Genomic DNA, 23,299 nt, shown 5'->3' with positions numbered 1-23,299 from the left:
GAAAATACAATATTTAGTCAAGTAGCTGTCGAACTCACAGAATGAAACTGAACGCAATGCCATTTTTCAGCAAGACCGTATACTCGTAGCATCGTCAGTCCACCGCTCATGGCAAAGGCAGTGAAATTGACAAGAAGAGCGGGGTAGTAGTTGCGCTAAGAAGGATAGCACGCTTTTCTGTACCTCTCTTTGTTTTAACTTTCTGAGCGTGTTTTTAATCCAAACATATCATATCTATATGTTTTTGGAATCAGGAACCGACAAGGAATAAGATGAAAGTGTTTTTAAATTGATTTGGACAATTTAATTTTGATAATCATTTTTATATATTTAATTTTCAGAGCTTGTTTTTAATCCGAATATAACATATTTATAAAATGTTTTTGGAATCAGCAATTGATGGAGAATAAGATGAACGTAAATTTGGATCGTTTTATAATTTTTTTTTTTTTTTACAATTCTCAGATTTTTAATGACCAAAGTCATTAATTAATTTTTAAGCCACCAAGCTGAAATGCATTACCGAAGTCCGGGATTCGTCGAAGATTACTTGACCAAAATTTCAACCAATTTGGTTGAAAAATGAGGGCGTGACAGTGCCGCCTCAACTTTCACGAAAAGCCGGATATGACGTCATTAAAGACATTTATCAAAAAAATGAAAAAAACGTTCGGGGATTTCATACCCAGGAACTCTCATGTCAAATTTCATAAAGATCGGTCCAGTAGTTTAGTCTGAATCGCTCTACACACACACACAGACACACACACGCACACACACACGCACAAACACACGCACATACACCACGACCCTCGTTTCGATTCCCCCTCGATGTTAAAATATTTAGTCAAAACTTGACTAAATATAAAAAGCAATAACGCTGTTAGTACTACAGCGCGCTCAACGTTCGCCTTTTTGAACTCGCGATGAGATTTGTTTCTTCTGGTGGCAAGCTTACCGTTAACAAACGCATGCGTACTAGTTAGGATTCCCCCAATTTTCGCGACCTTGGCCGAATACTCTCGAAGTCACCACTCCGGCGTTCATGCATAGTGAACAGTTGGAAAGTTAAACTTCGGGAGTTCCCACTTCCGAAAGAGGCCTCTCCTTCCAATGTTGCAGATTTCCTCCTTATGCATACGGACCCAGGACTGTCCGTCACACACCTCTGCTGCTCGTGTCAAGAAGGGAGGCGACTCCGATTCTGGATGACAACGAAGTCTAACCTTCTCTCCCTTGCCCACGATGACGCAGCTCAATAAAACCTCCTCAAAGACAAGGGAGGACAACTCGCTCAGTTTGGCGGACTGCAAGGGAGCAAACTCCGGAGCGTCTACTTCAAAGTGTTCTGGCGGCAGAACGGAGTGCGGCACAGCGCGGGAAAAACGCAGCGCAGCAGCTGCAACAACAACCAGCACACTTCCGGGGCCTGTGGCGCACGGTCGCTGCACGCGGAAAGTTGTTTACTATCAGAATCGATTTATTGTCATAGACAGCGCGCCCGCTGCTGCCGCCACCGCTCACACTTCGTCTTCTGCGCTCCATGTGACGTCAGGTGTCCATCATGGCGGAGGGGGCGGGGCCAACGGATGTGCGGGAAGTGGATGCATGCCCGGGGCGGGAGCGGCAGCGCGCGACAGATGGAAGAAGGAGACTGGCGATGTCGCCCCTTTGTGCCAGCAGCGAGAGACGGCGTCCAGCGACCAGGCCACAAGATGCACTGTGAAAGCGGCGACCGGAATCAGTGCAGCAGCAGCGGCAGACAGCGCAGGGCGATTTGATGCCAGTGGCGGCGTGGTGGTGGTGCGTAGTAGTAAACACAACATGGACGCTCCTCCAGCCACGGTGGATGGAAGGGGCATCGAAATCATCGTCAGCGATGAGACGGGTATCTCCCACCGGCCCGACAAGCCCTCCAGACTGTTATCGGGCAAGCGGGCGGCCGCCCTGAAACGGGTGGGGACGGTGCTGCTGGATAACCGGATGAAGGGGAAGGAGAACTGTCAGCACCTGCTGATGGAGCATCCCGAGGAGTACCGAGTGCTGAAAAAAGTGTTGAACATCATATTCGTCACTGTCGGAATGGCCTTACTCGTCTCTGTCTTCGTTGTCATTATCTACACCGCTGTTGGTGAGTACTGTTGTCATTGTCCTTATTAGTCTGCTTTGCTTGGCTTGACGCTTGTGCGCGCCCTTGCGCGTACACACACGCGTACGCACATACGCACGCACACACACGCACACACAACCACTCACATATATATGCAAACTCACACACACTCACACACACACGCACACACACACACACACACATACGCATACACACACACTGACGCACACTCACACACACACACACACACACACACACACACACACACACACACTGAACAGACACGCATACGGACACTGCTCTCTCTCACCCCCCTCTCTCTCTCTTTCAACTTAACTCTTACACAAACACACACACACACACACACACACACACACACACACACACACACACACACACACACACACACACCACATTGACGGACAAAGGAACAGCCGTGCATATATAAACATACTGACAGACATAAAGGAAACAGACACGCGTACGGACACTGCTCTCCCCCCCCCCCCCCCCCCCCCTCTCTCTCTCTCTCTCTCTCTCTCTCTCTCTCTCAACTTAACTTTTGCACACACACACACACACACACACACACACACACACACACACATACACACACACACACAAACACACACACTTTTCAAGATATGTATTGTATGATTCAGACCAATCACTCTCATTTGTCAAATAACGTCATCTCAGGTCTCTGTATATTTGACACATGATCCGTAGAGGTTACATGCCGAGTCTCAGTGATTATTAAAAATAATGGTCGAAGTTAGCGGATCATGAAAAAATGCGAGCTTCAGCGAGCTTTTTCATTACCGCGAACCCACGACCTCCCAATCACGGGGCGGTCGCCTTACCACTAGGCCAACCGTGCCGGTCTTTCTCTGCACTGGTCGTTAGATTTGAATTTAGAAAACAACCAAACTCATGGATTTTATATAGAGATTAATGTGTTCAAGCCTGTAGTTGCCAGTTTGAATGCAGTATGTTTGTATTGTTTGGTCTAGAGATGTATATTTCGTACATTGGAGCGTTCAGAACTTTTCAATCGCTAAAGAAGTTCCCTCAAATCTAACTCATCAACCTGTGAGCTATCGAGGATTCAGGCCCGTTGTTGGGTAAGTGATTTTGGTTGTTGGGTAAGTTACCGAAAAATAACTAGCCCTACACGTTTACAGAGAGAAAGAAGCAGTGGGGGGAATAAATGTAATTTAATGCCCCCCAAAAAACATATCCTTGCCTATTGTACTGAAAGTGTTTTTTCGGGGGCCCGGTAGCTCAGTTGGTAGGGCATTGGACTTGTGATCAGAAGGTCGCAGGTTCGAATTCGGGCCGGGACGGACACGGGTCAACTTTATGTGCAGACCCAGAGCTAGAGACGGAAGCCATGTCCCACCCCCGTGTCACAACAATGGCACGTAACAGACGTTGGTCATTCTGCATAAGTGCAGGTGGCTGAATACACCTAAACACGCAGACACCTGGGTAGCGCGACTCCGTTGCTGCTAGCTTTCCACTGGGAGGAAGCGACCCGAATGTCCCAGCGATGGGACAACAAAGTAACATCTGCATGACGGACAACTTGAAATAATTCAATAACACCCAACCGTGCGTCAACTGCGGCCTTTGTTCCGGGGAACCCAAAGACTATTGTCAAGCAAGGCATTTGTCAAGTAACTATTTGATATATCTCTCCTATCCGGCTACTTAAACCTCAAGAGGGACACTCATAATTTTCATTTGCTAACATAAGTTGTGTAGTTTTTCTTGACTATTTCGCATATCTCTCCTATCCGGCTACCTCAACCTCAAGAGGGACACTCATCTTTTTCATTTGCTAACATAAGTTGTTTAGTTTTTCTTGACTATTTCACAGATCTCACCTATCCGGCTACCTCAACCTCAAGAGGGACACTCATCTTTTTCATTTGCTAACATAAGTTGTTTAGTTTTTCTTGACTATTTCACAGATCTCACCTATCCGGCTATCTCAACCTCAAGAGGGACACTCATCTTTTTCATTTGCTAACATAAGTTGTTTAGTTTTTCTTGACTATTTCACATATCTATCCTATTTGGCTACCTCAACCTCAAGAGTGACACCCATCTTTTCTCAAGTTCATTTGCTAACATAAGTTGTATAGTCCTGCTTACTTTCTTTGATTTTGATCACGTGCTGATTACGAGTTGTCCATCTGTGGTCGATGACTGGGAGCAAAAATACAAACAAGTTAGTTAGTTAGTTAGCTGTTGCTTTTCGGGTCCAGCGGACCATAATAGGCCAAATAGTTAGTTAGCTGTTGCTTTTCGGGTCCAGCGGACCATAATAGGCCAAACCAGGACCCCTACAAACAAGTCGTATATAAGCTACTCACAAAAAGTTAAGGATCACTTGCACACAAATTCATAACTTTTCAAATAAGAAAGCCAATGCGTTGGTATTTGGCAAACGTTTAATTCAATGCTTTAGTGATAACGATACATTTCCTTCAATTTCGAGCAACCGTTTGGTCTGTACATTTTATCAAAGTGTGTACGTATCGAAATTTAATTTCACAAAGTCGTTGAAATCACAAGACATGGCATTCAGATGCTCCCAAAAGTTCAGTAATGCATGTAACCGCCCTGGTTGTTCTGGCACTCGACGCAGCGAGTCCTCAGAGATGACCAGGGTGGTGAAAATCCTCTGTGGAAGCGCCTGCCACTCAGCCTGCAGCATCTGGTAGAGGTGCTGGACATCCCTGGGAGGGGGGTGGTTGCTCCTCACTTTGCGATCCAACTCATCCCAGAGGTTCTCAATCGGGTTGAGATCGGGACTGCATGCTGGCCACTCCATTCTGTTGACGCCAGACTGCTGCAGGAAGTCGTTGACCACCCTTGCCCTGGGCGAGCGTTGTCATCCTGGTAAACAGCCTGCGGTCCCATCTGCTGCAGTGTAGGCACAGCCAGCGGTCTTCTTCTTCTTCTTCTTCGTCGTTCGCTGTCTGTCATGTGAGCGTAGATGCGTTGTGCTGCCGTTAAGCGCCTGACAAGTCGGGCCCAGCACATCCGACTTCAGCTTGTTTTTATATCAGAGTGTTCGCACTCCTAGATTGATTGCTTTACCGGGCTGCCGAGTTCAATCTACCCGTTTTCTGGATGGCCGTCTCATCTTCCGCATCCATGCTGACGCCCTGAGCTGTCCAGTCTGCTGTTGTATTCGCCTTCGGTGCCAGGTTGTGGGCATATCTGTCCTGTTGCCACCTCTGCCGGATGTGTTCCCCTAGCAAGTTGGATGTAGCCAGCGGTCGAAGGATGTCATCCCGGTATCGGAGGCCAGTCAGGTTACCCTGTACATGAAACAAGGGTGTTCTGTGGTGAAGGCTGAAGGCCCCCCAGACCATTACAGAATCTCCACCAAAGGCCGCCTTTTCTTGGACAGTGGCGTCAATGTAGCGTTCCCCTTGGCGCCTCCAGACCCTCAGTCGGTCGTCGTTGTGGTTCAGGGTTGGTTGGTTGGTTTTTACATTTAGTCAAGTTTTGACTAAATGTTTTAACATAGAGGGGGAATCGAGACGAGGGTCGTGGTGTATGTGTGTGTGTCTGTCTGTCTGTCTGTCTGTCAGTCTGTGCGTGTGTGTGTGTAGAGCGATTCAGACCAAACTACGGGACCGATCTTTATGAAATTTGACATGAGAGTTCCTGGGAATGATATCCCCGGACGTTTTTTTTTCATTTTTTCGATAAATACCTTTGATGACGTCATATCCGGCTTTTTGTAAAAGTTGAGGCGGCACTGTCGCACCCTCATTTTTCAATCAAATTGATTGAAATTTTTGTAAAGCAATCTTCGACGAAGGCCGGACTTCGGTATTGCATTTCAGCTTGGTGGTTTAAAAATTAATTAATGACTTTGGTCATTAAAAATCTGAAAATTGTTATAATTTTTTTTATATAAAACGATCCAAATTGACGTTCATCTTATTCTACATCATTTCCTGATTCTAAAACATATAAATATGTTATATTTGGATTGAAAAATAACTCTGAAAATTAAAAATATAAAAATTATGATCAAAATTAAATTTCCGAAATCGATTTAAAAACAATTTCATCTTATTCCTTGTCGGTTCCTGATTCCAAAAACATATAGATATGATATGTTTGGATTAAAAACACGCTCAGAAAGTTAAAACGAAGAGAGCTACAGAAAAGCGTGCTATGCAGCACAGCGAAACCACTACCGCGCTGAACAGGCTCGTCAGTTTCACTCTGTTTTGCACAAGCGGCGGACTACGGTCATTGTGAAAAAATGCAGTGCGTTCAGTTTCATTCTGTGATTTCCACAGCTTGACTTTAATGTAGTAATTTCGCCTTACGCGACTTGTTGGATTTTAATGTCCCTTCAGCAGATGCCAGCTGCTATTCGAGACCGATGCAGTTATTTTCTTTTTCCCTTCATGTGGCAAGTTCTACGTTTCAGACTCTTTACATTCAGATCTATCACTGTAAAAGAAGGTTCTAAAAATTAATCACTATCACTTCTGGTATTTCAATTCTTGTACAAAATCTTGATCTCTTTTAAAAAGTTAAAAATCGTGTCCGGGGGGAACATCCCGGAGTGGTTCAGGGTGAAGCGTGATTCATCACTAAACAGGACCTGGGACCATTGCTGACGTGTCCACCTCACGTGACGTCTGCAGAAGGCGCGGCGTGCTGCAATATGGGCTGGAGTTAAGCGTGGCCGTACAGCTGGGGGCGACGAGAACGGAGGTTAAACCCATGAATGCGATTCCGTATGGTCTGCTGGCTGATGTTGGTGTTAGTAGCCACCCTCAGCTGCCTTCGAATACTGCTGGAAGAGGCTGTTCTTGTTTGCAAGGCTAGTCGTTCAATGAGACGATCTTCACGTGGAGTTGTCTTCTTTGGTCGCCCAGGTCTGCGTCTTTCCTGAACCTTCCAGTGGCTGTGAAACGTTGCATCAGTCTGACAATCACCGAGATGGACACGTGAAGTCGCCTGGCCACTTCTCGCTTGGGGACACAATCTTGGAACCATGCAACAGCTCGTCCCCTCTCAAATTCGTTCAATTTTCGTCGTGGAGGCATTGTCAAATAATGCCTAATACTGGTGGTATGTCTTCTCAAAAAGCCAAGCAAGTGACGGCATCTCACACATAAACAGCAGTGCTTGCACGTGCATAATGGTTTTTCCTTGTAGCTTGTGCAATGTGTTCGGGCTGAACGGTCCAAAACAATGTCCGTTTTCGCAAGTTTCCGCTTTTTCTTTTGCTACCAAGCTCAGTAGTAGAGAATCCCGTGCAATTTTCCCACTAATACAACATCGCCCACTTCCAGCTGAACAAGAATTCATAACAATTTGGTTTGACTGAGAAATAAATAACAGTAGCGAACTGATTTTATTGAGCACCTGTTTTCTCATAGTGATCCTTAACTTTTTGTGAGTAGTGCATACGCAGGGACGGCCAAATCATCCGCCCGGTCGCCAGGGGCGAGTAAAAATCCGCCGGGCTAGTAGAAAGGCCAAAAAAAAATAGGTCTGTTTACGGTAACATAGGCCAAAAAAATAGGGTCGGTAGGTCGGGATATATTTTTTTTTTCTTTTCCAAAAAAACATATTTTTACGTTATTTTGCAAAAAAACACAATTTTTTTTTTTTTTTCCCCAAATGCCAAAAAAAAAGTCTAGGGTCGCGCGAAAAAAATAGGGTCAGTCGGGTTACCGTAAACAGACTATATATTTTTTTTTGCCAAACCGCCTGGCAACTCGCCCGGCTGGCCAATGGGAATTCTGGTCAAATGCGACTCTTTTGGTTGTAATATCGGGTTTTAAAGCCGTATAGACACTGCAGATCCACTGTGGTTTGTACCTGGCCAGCGACATTTCTGCCGAGCTAGTGACTTTCTTAAAATTTTGAGATTTGGCCAACCCTGTATACGGGTAGCGCCGTACACTGTATGGCAGCTCGCTTTCCCCAGGTACAAAGCAGCCCGAATTTCCATAAGGGTAACCTCACAGGATTATATGAATCTTATTATTATCCTTACTCCACTACTCTCGACCAAAAAGATATATATTTAATAGATCTATCTTATATATCGCATATCAAGCAGGGCCTCACATCCATGAGAGGTAGCATAGGACAAATGTCCTGGCCAATGTAAAAGTGATAGGACATTTGTCCTGAACAAAAACAAATCAATAGGACATTTTTTTTCCTGTAACAAAACGTAAATATAATTAAACTTGACTAGTTTCTTGGCACGAGGGTAAAAGAACAAAAATACTTTTCTTGGCAAAAAGGTAACAGAAAATATAAAATAAATTACATCGAGTCAGTGCAGTGTTTCTGTCTCTGAACTTCAACTACATGCAGCTAGGTTCCTTTCTTTTGCTGAAGAGCATTCGCTTCCTCGTGGATGTCCACTTTTCAACAACCTTCACCACCCACTGTGACTTGTGAATGTCATCCTTTGGCCCCTCCAGGTACACACGCATCAAGCTTGAGACGAAGTTACGCGTGGGGGTGAGGGAGGGGGTAGTTTCTTTCTTCGGCTCCGATGTTTGACTATCGCGATCGACATTCTCACCTGGGCGATCGGGCTCTAACTGCTCTGGGGCTGGAGGAAGCTCAGTTTCCGTGCTACTGACAGATGATGAGGGAAGGGACTTGAAGTGTAATTTCTTCTGTCCCTTTTCTGGGATCAGTTTTCGTTTAGGCGGCATGTTTGTTATTTTCGGGGAAAGACCGAAGGGAAGCAACTCTCAACTGGCTTCGAGCATTCCGAGTTGTCAGCATTGGAAACTCTTTGGTACTAGAGGCACAAAGTGTCTAATTTCGTCTGCTACACATCGCTTCGCAATACATCGATAAATTAGCATTCAATTTCAAACTACTGTAAATTGAGAAGTACTGACGATGTCCGGATCAAATGATAGAATAATCGGACATTGACCACTTTGTGACAAAAACAATAGGACATTTGTCCTCCTGCATGAAACATGTATAGGACATTTGAAAAAAATATCCTCATATGTCCGATGTCCGACGTGGATGTGAGGCCCTGATCAAGTAACAACCTTTCTTGTTATTCTGATGCTAACCAGCTTTACTTTAAACCAGAAGTGTTCCAATGTGAACACAGTGTTCCAATGGGAACACAATTTTTGAAACCAGTTGTGTGAGATACTATACTTACAAATATTTAAACAAAAACAGGACACAGCAGTAAGAAGAGTAGGTCTTTCTTTAACAATATTTCGTCAGTTACAAAATGCCTTCTTCAGGATGGCATGATGAACATACTAGCCTATACGTACGTGTAATTCTACTTAAAAATGTAGCACACATGGTATATACTACATTTATAGCGCCAACTTCTTCTTCTTCTTCTTCTTCTTCTTCTTCTTCTTCTGCGTTCGTGGGCTGAAACTCCCACGTACACTCGTGTTTTTGCACGAGTGGAATTTTACGTGTATGACCGTTTTTATCCCACCATTTAGGCAGCCATACGCCGCTTTCGGAGGAATAGCGCCAACAATGTGTGCTACTTTTGTGTTCTACTTTTGCAAGTAGAATTATATATAGTATCTTACACAGTGTTCCCAAAAAGTGTGTTGAACACAACTGATTACAAAAAGCTAGTTCACATTGGAACACTTCTTTAGAGTGTTGATGCATGTGATCTACTTTCATGACAAGTGACACGAAGCCCCTCTGTATGCACGCTGCTGTAGGGAGTCTAATCACGCTATTGTTCCCAGTGAAAGGACGAACTAGAGCATACAGCAACAATAAGCTGGTAATACTGTCACTTTGGGTCGATACAACCAATTGTGGTGATTGTGCTTCGTGGCGCTTTGCCTATATGTCGCCATTGATTGCACTAAGCTGCAAGCACTATCTTTGATCTATTCCCTCCAGCCTTGATGTGTGTGTGGGGGAGGGGGTGGGGGAGTGTGTGTGTGTGTCTGTGTGTGTTGGTGGGGGGGGGGGGGGGGGGGTAGGTATCTGATATGTGTTGGGTGCAAAAACAAATTCCCCCTACAACTTGTCCCATCTGATAGACTGATACATGTTTGATGCAATTAGCGTAAAAAGACGGTTGTAAGAAACAATTACAAATATTTACAATGAAGATACTCATATTATGTGTGGTTCAGTCATCTAAAGGCTGTTAAAACATGTGTGGTTCAGTCATCTAAAGGCTGTTAAAACATGTGTGCATTACACAAATACAGCAGCACCAAAAACAACCAGGTTCCAATCTATAAAAAAAAAAATAAAAAAAAATAAAAAAAATCGTATATATTTCAGATGCACTTAGCTATTTGTATTAGGCCAAAAAAAAAATTGTCTGTTTAGGGTAACATGACCAAAAAAAGTAGGGTCGGTAGGTAGGTAATTTTTGTGTGTGTGTGTGTGTGTGTGTGTGTGTGTGTGTGTGTGTGTGTGTGTGTGTGTAAATGCTATGTTGGCTGAACATTCACTTCTTATATTTGATGAATACATGTTTCAAAACTAACGTATAAATAAAACAGAGAGAAAGGGAGAGAAAGAAACGCCAAATGTCTCTTTTTAGCATTTTTACCTCTTTTTTTTTCTTTTTTTTTTGAAATCAAAAAAAAGTTTTTGGGTCGGCGCCAAATCGATAGGGTCGGTCGGGTTACCCTAAACAGACAATTTATTTTTTTGGCCTTAAACTTTCCCAGCAAGAAAAACATAGCACATCTAAAAGAGCCATACATGTGTTGTCCATTCAGCTTCAAGCCGGTTGGCCTAGTGGTAAGGCGTCCGCCCCGTGATCGGGAGGTCGTGGGTTCGAACCCCGGCCGGGTCATACCTAAGACTTTAAAATTGGCAATCTAGTGGCTGCTCCGCCTGGCGTCTGGCATTATGGGGTTAGTGCTAGGACTGGTTGGTCCGGTGTCAGAATAATGTGACTGGGTGAGACATGAAGCCTGTGCTGCGACTTCTGTCTTGTGTGTGGCGCACGTTATATGTCAAAGCAGCACCGCCCTGATATGGCCCTTCGTGGTCGGCTGGGCGTTAAGCAAACAAACAAACAAACAAACAAAGCTTCAAGCGATGTTTTTAGGAAAGAAACGGCCTCAAGGAAAAGCGGAGCTCGTCACAGAGACTCATAGACATGCCATACCTATTGCTACAGATTACACAAAGATATTGTCGTAGAGAAACATAAATACCACCAAGAAAAGAGAATAAATCGTCTCATTGATTCGTCCCGCAGTGGGGCACTGCGGTTATGAAATTAAAGGCCCCTCCTGTTTTTGGAACCGCAGGAGCTTTCTAGTTTGCTGTTAGGTAGATTTTTGGTTCCTCTTTCCTGTCATGCTCTCTTTTTCTTCATGAATTTTTTTCTTTTTTCTGCCTTCTTGCTCATTCACCTGTATTTTTTCCAAAAATCTCTTCTCTTGCCGCTTGTCTCGCGATTCATGTATAGTTTAATCTGTTAGTGTTCTGATGTAAGTCCAGCAGTAGATAGGTTAAGCCTATTTTAACATACTGGAAACTGGTAATCTTCCAGTAGGTATTAATTTAGTTTTACTAAAGCCTGCTGGGACACAAGTAATGGGTTAGTGCATTTGTAAACAGGAATCGCTTGACAAGTGGCCCCCCTCATCCCCCCCTTCCTCGTCCTGATATGGCTCTGCGTAGTCGGCTGGACGTTAAGCAACAAATAAACAAACAAACTCATTGATTCGTGACGGAATCAGTTACTGTTGGCAGTCAGACATCCGTATGCAGCAAGCATCATCAAGAGAAAGCTCTATCTTATCTCATGCAACCTCAAACGTGCAGCGAATTCAGCTGCAAACAACAGCAGAATGTGTCTACGAATCACGCATAATCGATTTTTTTTTTTAACTCATCCCCTGAAACCATTGATTTGTGATATATACGTACAGCTAGATGCGGCAGAAAGATCTTGGCACGATTCAAACACTATTAAGAGAAAGAAAAGTGTCCCCAGAGATGCTTGATGCATATTATATGGATAGCGGCTATTATTAATTATTAAACAATTATTAAATCTACATGTACAACCAAGAAAGTATTATGTTATTTCTTAGATGTGTGACGCATTGAGGTACAGGTCGCAGCCAGACTTTGTTATTTGTTTGTTTGTTTGTTTGTTTGTTTGTTTGTTTGCTTAACGCCCAGCCGACCACGAAGGGCCATATCAAGACGGTGCTGCTTTGACATATAACGTGCGCCACACACAAGACAGAAGTCGCAGCACAGGCTTCGTGTCTCACCCAGTCACATTATTCTGACACCGGACCAACCAGTCCTAGCACTAACCCCATAATGCCAGACGCCAGGAGCAGCCACTAGATTGCCAATTTTAAAGTCTTCGGTATGACCCGGCCGGGGTTCGAACCCACGACCTCCCGATCACGGGGCGGACGCCTTACCACTAGGCCAACCTTACCACTAGGCCAACCGTGCCGGTCGCAGCCAGATAAGGTATGGGACAATGGCTATCGTGAAGAAAAAAGTCACTCAAAAATCAGTGATACAAAACTACGAACCACAGCCATGTGTGAAAAACTTCGTTTTCGTGCAATTATTTTTGCACGAGCGAGTTTTTAGGTGTGTGGCCTCCTCCCCCTCCACCCCACCCCTCACCCTTTATTTTGTGCAATAATACTCTGTGTTTTTGCGGGAATGCATGCTCGATATTTTTGTGTTTCAATGACCCACAGAATCTTTTTCGTGTGCATTTGTCTTGCGCGTTGGTGTACACACGAAGGCACTGTCAGGTGTCCGAATGAAAATCTTCACCATGAGGCCAGTAGGCAAGTCGGGATTCGAACCCCAAACTTGTAAGCTTAAAGGCTGTTGCCCTTACCACTACATTTCTGCGCCCGTCAGTATAAAACCAATTGTTGGTAGCAGCTAGTAAAGAGTACTCATCTCACAAATCTATGAAGCATTTCACTAGATATTTGTGTTTGGCGGAGCAAAATGTTGATCAAACACACTAGAAAGGAAAACTATATTCCACCTCACAGAATCGTGGATCTGTATTGCAATCAGCTTCCGGCAGAATCTATATTTGTATGAGATAAATACGACTACGAAGAAAGCTTTGCTATTGATTAATTCCCAGATTTCTGGTGAACTCAGCTACAGGCGACAGCAAGACACGTGTCCGAAACACAAGATGTCAAGGGACAATGGTATCAATCTCGTGGATATGTTGTGCTTTTAGCTCCGGGCCGTGTTCAGATAATTGTATGAAATTAGTACGATCAAGGAAAAAGCTTCCAATCTCATGGATTCATAGATTTGGGGTGAATTCTGCTTCAGGCGACAGCGAGACATTTGTTTGAAACACAAGCCATCAAGAGAAAATGGTATCCAATCATTCTCATGGATTCATAGATTTGGGGTGAATTCAGCTTCAGGCGACAGCGAGACATTTGTTTGCCATCAAGAGAAAATGGTATCCAATCTCATGGACTTATAGATATGTGGTGCTCTTAGCTACACGCCGTTTCTAGATATATATGTAGATGAAATAAATACGATCGAAAGCTCTCCATCTCAAGGACTCATAGATTTTGTAATACATTTAGCTACAGGCCAAAGTAAGATATCTGTATGATACATGCGCCATCATCCCCCCCCCCCCCCAAAAAAAAAGTATATATATATATATATATATATAACTATATCTATATCTATATACGGCTTGTGTGTGTCTGTCTGTCTGTCTGTCTGTCTGTCTGTCTGTCTCTCTTCGCGATGCACGGCCAAAGTTCTCGATGGATCTGCTTCAAATTTGGTGGGCATATTCAGGTAGACCCCGGACACAATCTGGTCGATGAAAATTTTCAACCCGTGCTCTCAGCGCGCAGCGCTGAACCGATTTTGGTTTTTCTGTAGATCCATTTCCAGTAACTCTTCCTTATCTTCTTCAGTGTTTTGCGCGTTTATCTCCCTTCCTTCGTGTGGCGTCAATCGCGGGTACCCGGCGAAGCCGGCGTACGGTGCGCAACTCACCCGGCGAAGCCGGGTATTCGGCTCTACTTCTTCTTCATATTCCGTCTCGCGATCATCCCGGCGAAGCGGGTAATCATCTAGTATATATATAAAACAAAATTAAATAAAGAAGAAATCAGCTCATTGCATTAACCCGTAGATTTGCCCTCCATGTACTGCTACAAGAAGGATTGTTTGTTCAGTGTTGTGTCTTGTCTCGATAACCAAGGTGCTTCGTGCGAGTTCCATTCAGCATAGAGAAGAAAAAGTGGAGAAAGATAAAAAATAAAAAAATAAAAAATAATCCAAAGACATTGACACGCATATTTTGTGCTGTATTCAGCTTCTTTCAACAGCAAGTATTAAACACTTGAACCATATTCGACGTGCACGTAGCCGGGTTGTACTGACGTTAGCCTTCTGTTTGGAAGGTTCGGGGTTCGAATCCCGCCCGCGCCCCTTTTTGTAGGTCAATTAAGGTGCAGTCCTGCTTTAACACCCTTCGTCTGTACACGCAAGCACAAGACCAAGTACGCACGATAAAGATCATGTTATCCATGGGTTCGGTGTGTTATAGAAACACAAAAGCACCCAGAATGCTTCCCCGGAATCGGAGTATGACTGCCTATATGGCGGGTGAAAACGGCCATGCACGTAAAACTGAATCCCAATCGTGTCTAAGAGAGTAAGAGGGAGTCGCAGATTGCGAACTAGGAAGACGAAGCATAGAACCAGACACTCATGTGCACTCAGATTCATAACGCCTCTAGACGTGTGTGCATAAATATATTTGATCAAGAAGGAAGCTTCTCATCTCATAGATGGCTAGTCATTTAACAGACAGCCTCAGACAGCCTTAAAATGTTTGCAAGAGAAGCCCTCAAGGAAAAGGTTGCTAGAGAAGAAGAAGTATCCAATCACACAGAGTACAACTCGTGCATTCATTTATAGTGCTTACAGCTTCAGACATCAAACACAAAGACACGTAGACCGGCACGGTTGGCCTATTGGTAAGGCGTCCGCCCCGTGATCGGGAGGTCGTGGGTTCGAACCCCGGCCGGGTCATACCTAAGACTTTAAAATTGGCAATCTAGTAGCTGCTCCGCCTGGCGTCTGGCATTATGGGGTTAGTGCTAGGACTGGTTGGTCCGGTGTCAGAATAATGTGACTGGGTGAGACATGAAGCCTGTGCTGCGACTTCTGTCTTGTGTGTGGCGCACGTTATATGTCAAAGCAGAACCGCCCTGATATGGCCCTTCGTGGTCGGCTGGGCGTTAAGCAAACAAACAAACAGCGTCAGACATCAAACACTGTACACAAAGACACGTATTCTTTGTTCATGGGATGTAACTCTCACGATCTTTTACGTGTATGACCCGTTTTTACCCCCGCGATTCTGGCAGCCAAACACCACTTTCGGGGGAATCATGCATGGTATGTTCGTGCTTCTGACATGGATAACATGATCTTTTCCGTGCGCACTTGGTCTTGTGCATGCGTGTACACACGAGAAGAGGGGATGTAAGGCACTGGCAGGTTTGAACCTAAGTTCACCAAGGAGATCGGACAAATATCCACCCTTAACCCACCAGGCGCGACTGGGATTCGAACCCACGACCTTCCGGATGGGGGGCCGGCGTCTTCTCCTCCAGACCACTGTGCCCGTCTCATCAATAGTCGACCAAGATGAAAACTTTCCATCGTATGTACTTGTATGTGTGTGGTGAGTTCATCTACCACCCGGGACCCCCCCTCCCCCCTCCCCCCCCCCCCCCTAGCTCGTTGCCTAGATTCATAGATTGGGTGGAGGTGGCGGAAAGATGCTGTTGTCATACACTTTTAAAGACGACTCAATTGTCATCACATAGACTCGTGTGCTTGTCAATCCAGCCAAAGGCCCCACATGGACTCGTGTACTTGTCAATCCAGCCAAAGGCCCCACATGTACTTGTCAATCCAGCCAAAGGCCTCACGAAGATTGTTGTACACATTTAAGCACTATGTATCCCTTCTTATAAATTCAGAGATTCTTTGTGAATTTTGCTGCGGAAATATATTTCTATTGAACAAACGTCTTCAAGACCAAAACGACCGTACACAGAAACCAGTGTCCATTAAACGCCATGCATCCATCATCATAAATTCAAAGATTCTAGATTTGTTTCTGCTATAAGGTATATATATATATATATATATATATATATATATATATATATATATATATATATATATATATATATATATATATATGCGTATAGAATAAACGCATGATGGGCGCTGTGGCGGGGTGGTAAGACGTCGGCCTCTTAATCGGAAGGTCGAGGGTTCGAATACCGGCCGCGGCCGCCTGATGGGTTAAGTGTGGAGATTTTTCCGATCTCCCAGGTCAACTTATGTGCAGACCTGCTAGTGGCTTATCCCCCTTCGTGTGTACACGCAAGCACAAGACAAAGTGCGCACGGAAAAGATCATGTAATCCATGTCAGAGTTCGGTAGGTTATAGAAACACGAAAATATCCAGCATGCTTCCTCCGAAAGCAGCGTATGGCTGCCTAAATGGCGGGGTAGAAGCTGTCATACACGTAAAATTCCACTCGTGCAAAAACACGAGTGTACGTGGGAGTTTCAGCCCACGAACGAAGAAGAAGAAGAAGAAGAAGAAGAAGAAGAAGAAGAAGAAGAAGAGTAAACGCATTTAACAAGAAAAAAAGTTGCCGATCTCACAGATGAATGTGTGGTCGATAATTATATTCAACTAACGGTCACGGAAAGACACGTGTATGATAGAAACGCGATAGAGGGAAAAATGTATCCCTTTTTAGAAAATCAAAGATTCTTGGCAAATTCAGCCGCAGAAAGTTATTTGTACAGCACAAACGGCATCAGAAGGAAAGAGTAGCTCATCTGATAGACTGAGAGGAGTGTGGTCGATAATTCTATTCAGCTAACGGGCACGGAAAGACACGTGTATGATAGAAACGCGATGGAGAGACAAATGTACCCCTTTTCAGAAAATCAAAAATTCTTGGCAAATTCTGCCGCAGAAAGATATGTGTACGGAACAAACGTCATCAGAAGAAAAGAGTAGCTCATCTCATAGACTGCGAGGTGTGTGGTCGATGGCGACATTCAGCTGCTGGGAGCAGGAAGATGTTTGTTCCCAAACACTTTACATGGCGCTCTACCAGGGCCTCGCAATCCTCGCTTCACTTTAATCGATTTTTCCATCGTCTTCCTTTTTCCCATATTCTCTTGTCATTCCTACGCATTCTGGGTCCGTATCTCTTGTTGTCACTCTGGCACACGCTTTGCTTTCAGCGTTCGCTGGCGTCATTTTTACTCGTCTTGTCATGTTTTCAAGTAGTCTGCTGACGATAGTTTTTCTAGCTCTTTTCTGGCGTTATTTTTACACGTCTTGTCATGTTTTCATGTTTTCAAGTTGTCTGCTGACGATAGTTTTTCTAGTTTTTTTCTGGCGTCATTTTACACGTCTTGTCATGTTTTCAAGTTGTCCGCTGACGATAGTTTTTCTAGTTCCTTTCTGGTGTCTTTGATTCACGTCATTTTCTGGCTTCAATTAAACACTTCGTCTGCTGGCTTAATTGTGTGCAAGTTGTTCTCTATCATCATTGTTTAACGTCGTCCACTGGCGTCGTGCTTTCCTTTTTTCCGTAAAACTTCCTTGCGTGTACATGTATTGTTTGTTGTTATATTCAACAGTAGCTTTATTACTGTTAAACCGAATTTGCTTTATTTTTATCTATGATTTAACATATATCTAACCTTTATTGTTTAATATAAAACATACCGTGCTCTCACCATGTTTATCTGGTATTGACAAACTCATTTCCTGCGTGTTTGTCATTAACCTGTTGAAGAAAAAGCTGTCATAATCAGCTTTTGGTATCTCTTCTTTTGATCTTTCAATAAAGCTGCTTTCGTGTAATTGAAATTCGCCGTCAGCTCTCTCTCTCTCTCTCTCTCTCTCTCTCTCTCTCTCTCTCTCTCTCTCTCTCTCTCTCTCTCTCTCTCTCTCTCTCTTTCTCTCTCTCTCTCTCTCTCTCTCTCTCTCCCAATCACTCTCACACACACACACACACACACACACACACACACACACACACACACATACTCTCACACACATACACACACACACACACTCACACCCACACACTCACACACACACACACGCACACACGCACACACACACGCACTCACACACACACACACACACACACACACACATAGACACACACACACGCACACACTCATCCTATATCCATGCTCCTTAACCCTACTTGTGTCTGTATCGATTCAGGTAGGCAACAGCTTGTGCTTCTCACCTGGCATTTGACAAACTGTTGTTACGGTAGGGGAAGGGCTCCTAATACGGACCGGCTCCTAATATGGACCACCTCCTTTTCTGACAAACTAACGGCGCTAGAGCGCTCACAAAAGTTGTATTCGCTGTATTCACCCTCTCTGGATAACTTGCACATGTCAAAACAGTTGCAGAAACACAAATCTCAAAACCGTTATGCTTTTTCTCGTTTTTTCACTTTTGGCAGCGTTCACTCTAAATTTGCCGCCTAAAACGGCCTCGTTTCTGTCCACAGCCAAAGCTTTTATCACACAAAAATTGCTATATATGACACCTAAGACCGTATGTGTTACATTTTAGCAGTGTTGACCCCGAGTTTTTTTCTGCAAACAAAAAATAATAGCAAAATCTCAAAGTGTGTGCGAGTCCACCTTCAACAAATCGAAGAAAATCAAATCTAAAGGCTATTTTCATTAATTCATTTAGAAGCTTACTGGAAATAACCTATAACTAGCCCTCGAGATTTAAAAAAAATGCAACAAAAAGTCTTCTTTTCGTGGAAGTTGATAATTTCACTTATTTTCACTCTGTTTTTGATATTAAGCTTCTTTAGTTTCCTGGTGTGCTTCAAATAATGCTCTCATCAACCCGAAACAGATACATCTAAAGCATATTTTAATTAGTCTGACTTGTACACTAAGTCGTATCATGTTATTTTGAAGTATACGGGGCTTTTTACAGTGATTCGTGAAAGCCGCTTCACTGGTCCATATTAGGCGCCCAGGCTCCTAATATGGACCATTTGTGATTTTTTTTCTGTATTTAATTTTTTCTTAATGTCTATCAAAGCTATTTCACTCTAATAAAACCTAACGGTTAACCTAAGAGAGAAGGACTATCAAACATAAAATGAAACTTCTTCGCAAGAAAACAAGCTAGTTATCAGCATGAAACAAAAAGCGGTCCATATTAGGAGCCCTTCCCCTACGTGTGGAGTTATGGCTACCTGTATTATTTGACGGCGTCGAGTAAGCATCGACCGCGACCTCCTGAACTTGACACTGTGTTGTTTTGTTCAGAGCAACCAACTGTTACGCTTTCAGCATAGCATGCTACGTTTAAAGATGAATTGCTACGCAGTTACACAAAGCTTAGCATTTCTACGCTCATACACATAATCACAAGCATGCACAAGTTTGCTCTTTCTTGCGAGTCCAGATATTCATTTCTGATTCTCACTCCATGTAGCGGTCATAATTTGTGTCATATTAAACATTGTCCGCACTGAAAAGTGTCAATGTAGACACTCTCTATTCGCCATTATGTTTCTTTTTTTAAAATAAGCTTTTCAAAAATGTATATCCCATGACCTCCCTTCTTTGTCTCTGTTACTTCAGTATGGGTATATATGTTGTATTTTTATAGCTCAATAAATACATCATGGACTCAAAAAAATATATGATAGTGCAGATTCCGATTTGGGCGAAGAACTACTTTGCTCCCGACCTTTGACCTCGCGCCGAACAATGTGACACATTTGTATGAAGTTCCAAAATCGTATTGCACGGCTCAGAAAACCATATCAGTTGCACGCAAAAATGAATCTCAGAACTGATCTGATGTATGAGATGCAATAAGCAAACGTTTCTTTCATTATGAAAGCAATGCAGGTGGGAAAAAACGAACATTCAACTTACAAGATAACCAGATTCTAGCGAACCAAAACAAAAACACGAGTACCCTCCCCTTGCTTCGTTAGCAGACGACTTTTGAGAATCTGTCAGACCGTCCTTACCTGGCACGGTTGGGCTTCGCTATCATCAGCTGTTTCACGTGTTTTGCGAGCAAGTCTACTCTTTTGCCTGGCTCTGCAGTAAGTCCACATTGGCGATGAAGGTATCTAAGAACTTAACATGTGTGTATTTTTCCGTAATCCAGTCATATTCTTTCAAAATGCAATCAAGCGGCGGTGACAGACTTGGGTCCTGTTTTCCTCGCACCCATACCAGTTTAGGTTCATGCAAACACACTCGCAAAACATGTAGATACATTTCAAATAGGGAGCAAATGGTTAAATCTACATATGTGTTCCCTAAAATTTGCTTCTCTGTCAATAAGACTAATTGTATAATAATGCGTTCGAAAAAAACAACGTGGAATCGATTCTGAATCGAGTCGAGTAAGCCAAATGGGGGCCAAACCGGTTTCCCCGTTCCGCCGACCTGAAACGCAAAAGAATTGTGCGCTTCAACTAAATGGATTTCTATACGACTTCATTACTTTCTTGCAACTTATGAACCTTTACTTAAAGCTTTTAAACGGTCTGAAAGTAGTGTTACCGCGTACTTATAGATGCACTCATTCGTTTTATTTTTTCAGCGACGGTCACTTAGTTTAAGGTTGCAAAAAGGCCAAGTCTCGCTGAAAACACTGTTTCACACTCCACAGATCGCAACAGTGCCGCTAGTAGTCTACACTTTGTGTTTGATGGTAGAATGGGATATACAGATTACAACACTCGTGGTTTTTTATATGGCTTGTATTTCAGTCAAGACCCAGCGGGAATATCAATCGAGAGCCACTCGCCAAAGGCTCGTGTCTCCCGATGATATTCATCCGCTGGGTCTTGACTGAAATACAAGCCATATAAAAAACCACTCGTGTTGTAACCTATACATATTCTTGCGCGAAATAACCTAAATGTTGTAGATGTGCGAATAAATGCAAGACAATGCTACACTAAAACACCATTTGCTACGCTGAAAATTCAACAAAAAAAGTTAATTGCTTCAATTAATGTTTCACGAGGGTTGCCATGTCTGTTCACAAGCATTACTGATGCACATCCCAGCGTACTTTGTGTGTTCAACAAAATCCACTGTGTTCTGTTTTGCGTTCACCAATATTACTGATGCACATGCCAGCGTACTTTGTGTGTTCAACAACACCCACTGTGTTCTGTTTTGCGTTCACCAATATTACTGATGCACAGACCAGCGTACTTTGTGTGTTCAACAACACCCACTGTGTTCTGTTTTGCGTTCACCAATATTACTGATGCACAGACCAGCGTACTGTTTGTGTGTTCAACAACATCCACTGTGTTCTGTTTTGCGTTCACCAACATATGACTGATGCACATGCCAGTCTACTGTTTGTGTGTTCAACAACAGCCACTGTGTTCTGTTTTGCGTTCACCAACATATGACTGATGCACATGCCAGTCTACTGTTTGTGTGTTCAACAACATCCACTGTGTTCTGTTTTGCGTTCACCAATATTACTGATGCACAGACCAGCGTACTTTTTGTGTGTTCAACAACATCCACTGTGTTCTGTTTTGCGTTCACCAATATTACTGATGCACAGACCAGCGTACTGTTTGTGTGTTCAACAACATCCACTGTGTTCTGTTTTGCGTTCACCAACATATGACTGATGCACATGCCAGTCTACTGTTTGTGTGTTCAACAACATCCACTGTGTTCTGTTTTGCGTTCACCAACATATGACTGATGCACATGCCAGTCTACTGTTTGTGTGTTCAACAACAGCCACTGTGTTCTGTTTTGCGTTCACCAACATATGACTGATGCACATGCCAGTCTACTGTTTGTGTGTTCAACAACATCCACTGTGTTCTGTTTTGCGTTCACCAATATTACTGATGCACAGACCAGCGTACTTTTTGTGTGTTCAACAACATCCACTGTGTTCTGTTTTGCGTTCACCAACATATGACTGATGCACATGCCAGTCTACTGTTTGTGTGTTCAACAACAGCCACTGTGTTCTGTTTTGCGTTCACCAACATATGACTGATGCACATGCCAGTCTACTGTTTGTGTGTTCAACAACATCCACTGTGTTCTGTTTTGCGTTCACCAATATTACTGATGCACAGACCAGCGTACTTTTTGTGTGTTCAACAACATCCACTGTGTTCTGTTTTGCGTTCACCAACATATGACTGATGCACATGCCAGTCTACTGTTTGTGTGTTCAACAACAGCCACTGTGTTCTGTTTTGCGTTCACCAACATATGACTGATGCACATGCCAGTCTACTGTTTGTGTGTTCAACAACAGCCACTGTGTTCTGTTTTGCGTTCACCAACATATGACTGATGCACATGCCAGTCTACTGTTTGTGTGTTCAACAACAGCCACTGTGTTCTGTTTTGCGTTCACCAACATATGACTGATGCACATGCCAGTCTACTGTTTGTGTGTTCAACAACAGCCACTGTGTTCTGTTTTGCGTTCACCAACATATGACTGATGCACATGCCAGTCTACTGTTTGTGTGTTCAACAACAGCCACTGTGTTCTGTTTTGCGTTCACCAACATATGACTGATGCACATGCCAGTCTACTGTTTGTGTGTTCAACAACAGCCACTGTGTTCTGTTTTGCGTTCACCAACATATGACTGATGCACATGCCAGTCTACTGTTTGTGTGTTCAACAACAGCCACTGTGTTCTGTTTTGCGTTCACCAACATATGACTGATGCACATGCCAGTCTACTGTTTGTGTGTTCAACAACATCCACTGTGTTCTGTTTTGCGTTCACTAACATTACTGATGCACATGCCAGTCTACTGTTTGTGTGTTCAACAACAGCCACTGTGTTCTGTTTTGCGTTCGCCAACATTACTGATGCAGATACCAATGTTCCGTTTTGTTTTGTTTTCACCAGCATTCCTGGTGTAGTTACCAATGTACTTGGCTTCGGGTGAAACAACATCCACTGTGTTCTGTTTTGTGTTCACGACAATTCCTAACACACGCCATTGTCCTTCGCTTGTGTACACAATAAACCCACTTTTCAAGTGGTTGTCGAACTA

General features: G+C 43.6%; 1 protein-coding gene across 1 annotated transcript in view; it reads left to right on the top strand.

Moving 5' to 3' along the window:
• The first annotated feature begins 1,245 nt into the window (after positions 1 to 1,245).
• The window catches only part of LOC138980731 (uncharacterized), a 55,772-nt gene continuing 33,718 nt past the window's right edge, over positions 1,246 to 23,299 (top strand). The window contains exon 1 of the mRNA XM_070353636.1: positions 1,246 to 2,131. Within this exon, the coding sequence (XP_070209737.1) occupies positions 1,246 to 2,131 (886 nt within the window). The remainder of the gene's footprint in view (positions 2,132 to 23,299) is intronic.

The sequence above is a fragment of the Littorina saxatilis genome, linkage group LG11 (assembly GCF_037325665.1).
Source record: "Littorina saxatilis isolate snail1 linkage group LG11, US_GU_Lsax_2.0, whole genome shotgun sequence".
NCBI classification, from domain to species: Eukaryota; Metazoa; Mollusca; class Gastropoda; order Littorinimorpha; family Littorinidae; genus Littorina; species Littorina saxatilis.
The sequence above is the reverse complement of the archived record's forward strand: the minus strand, read 5'-3'. Positions and strand labels throughout refer to the sequence as shown.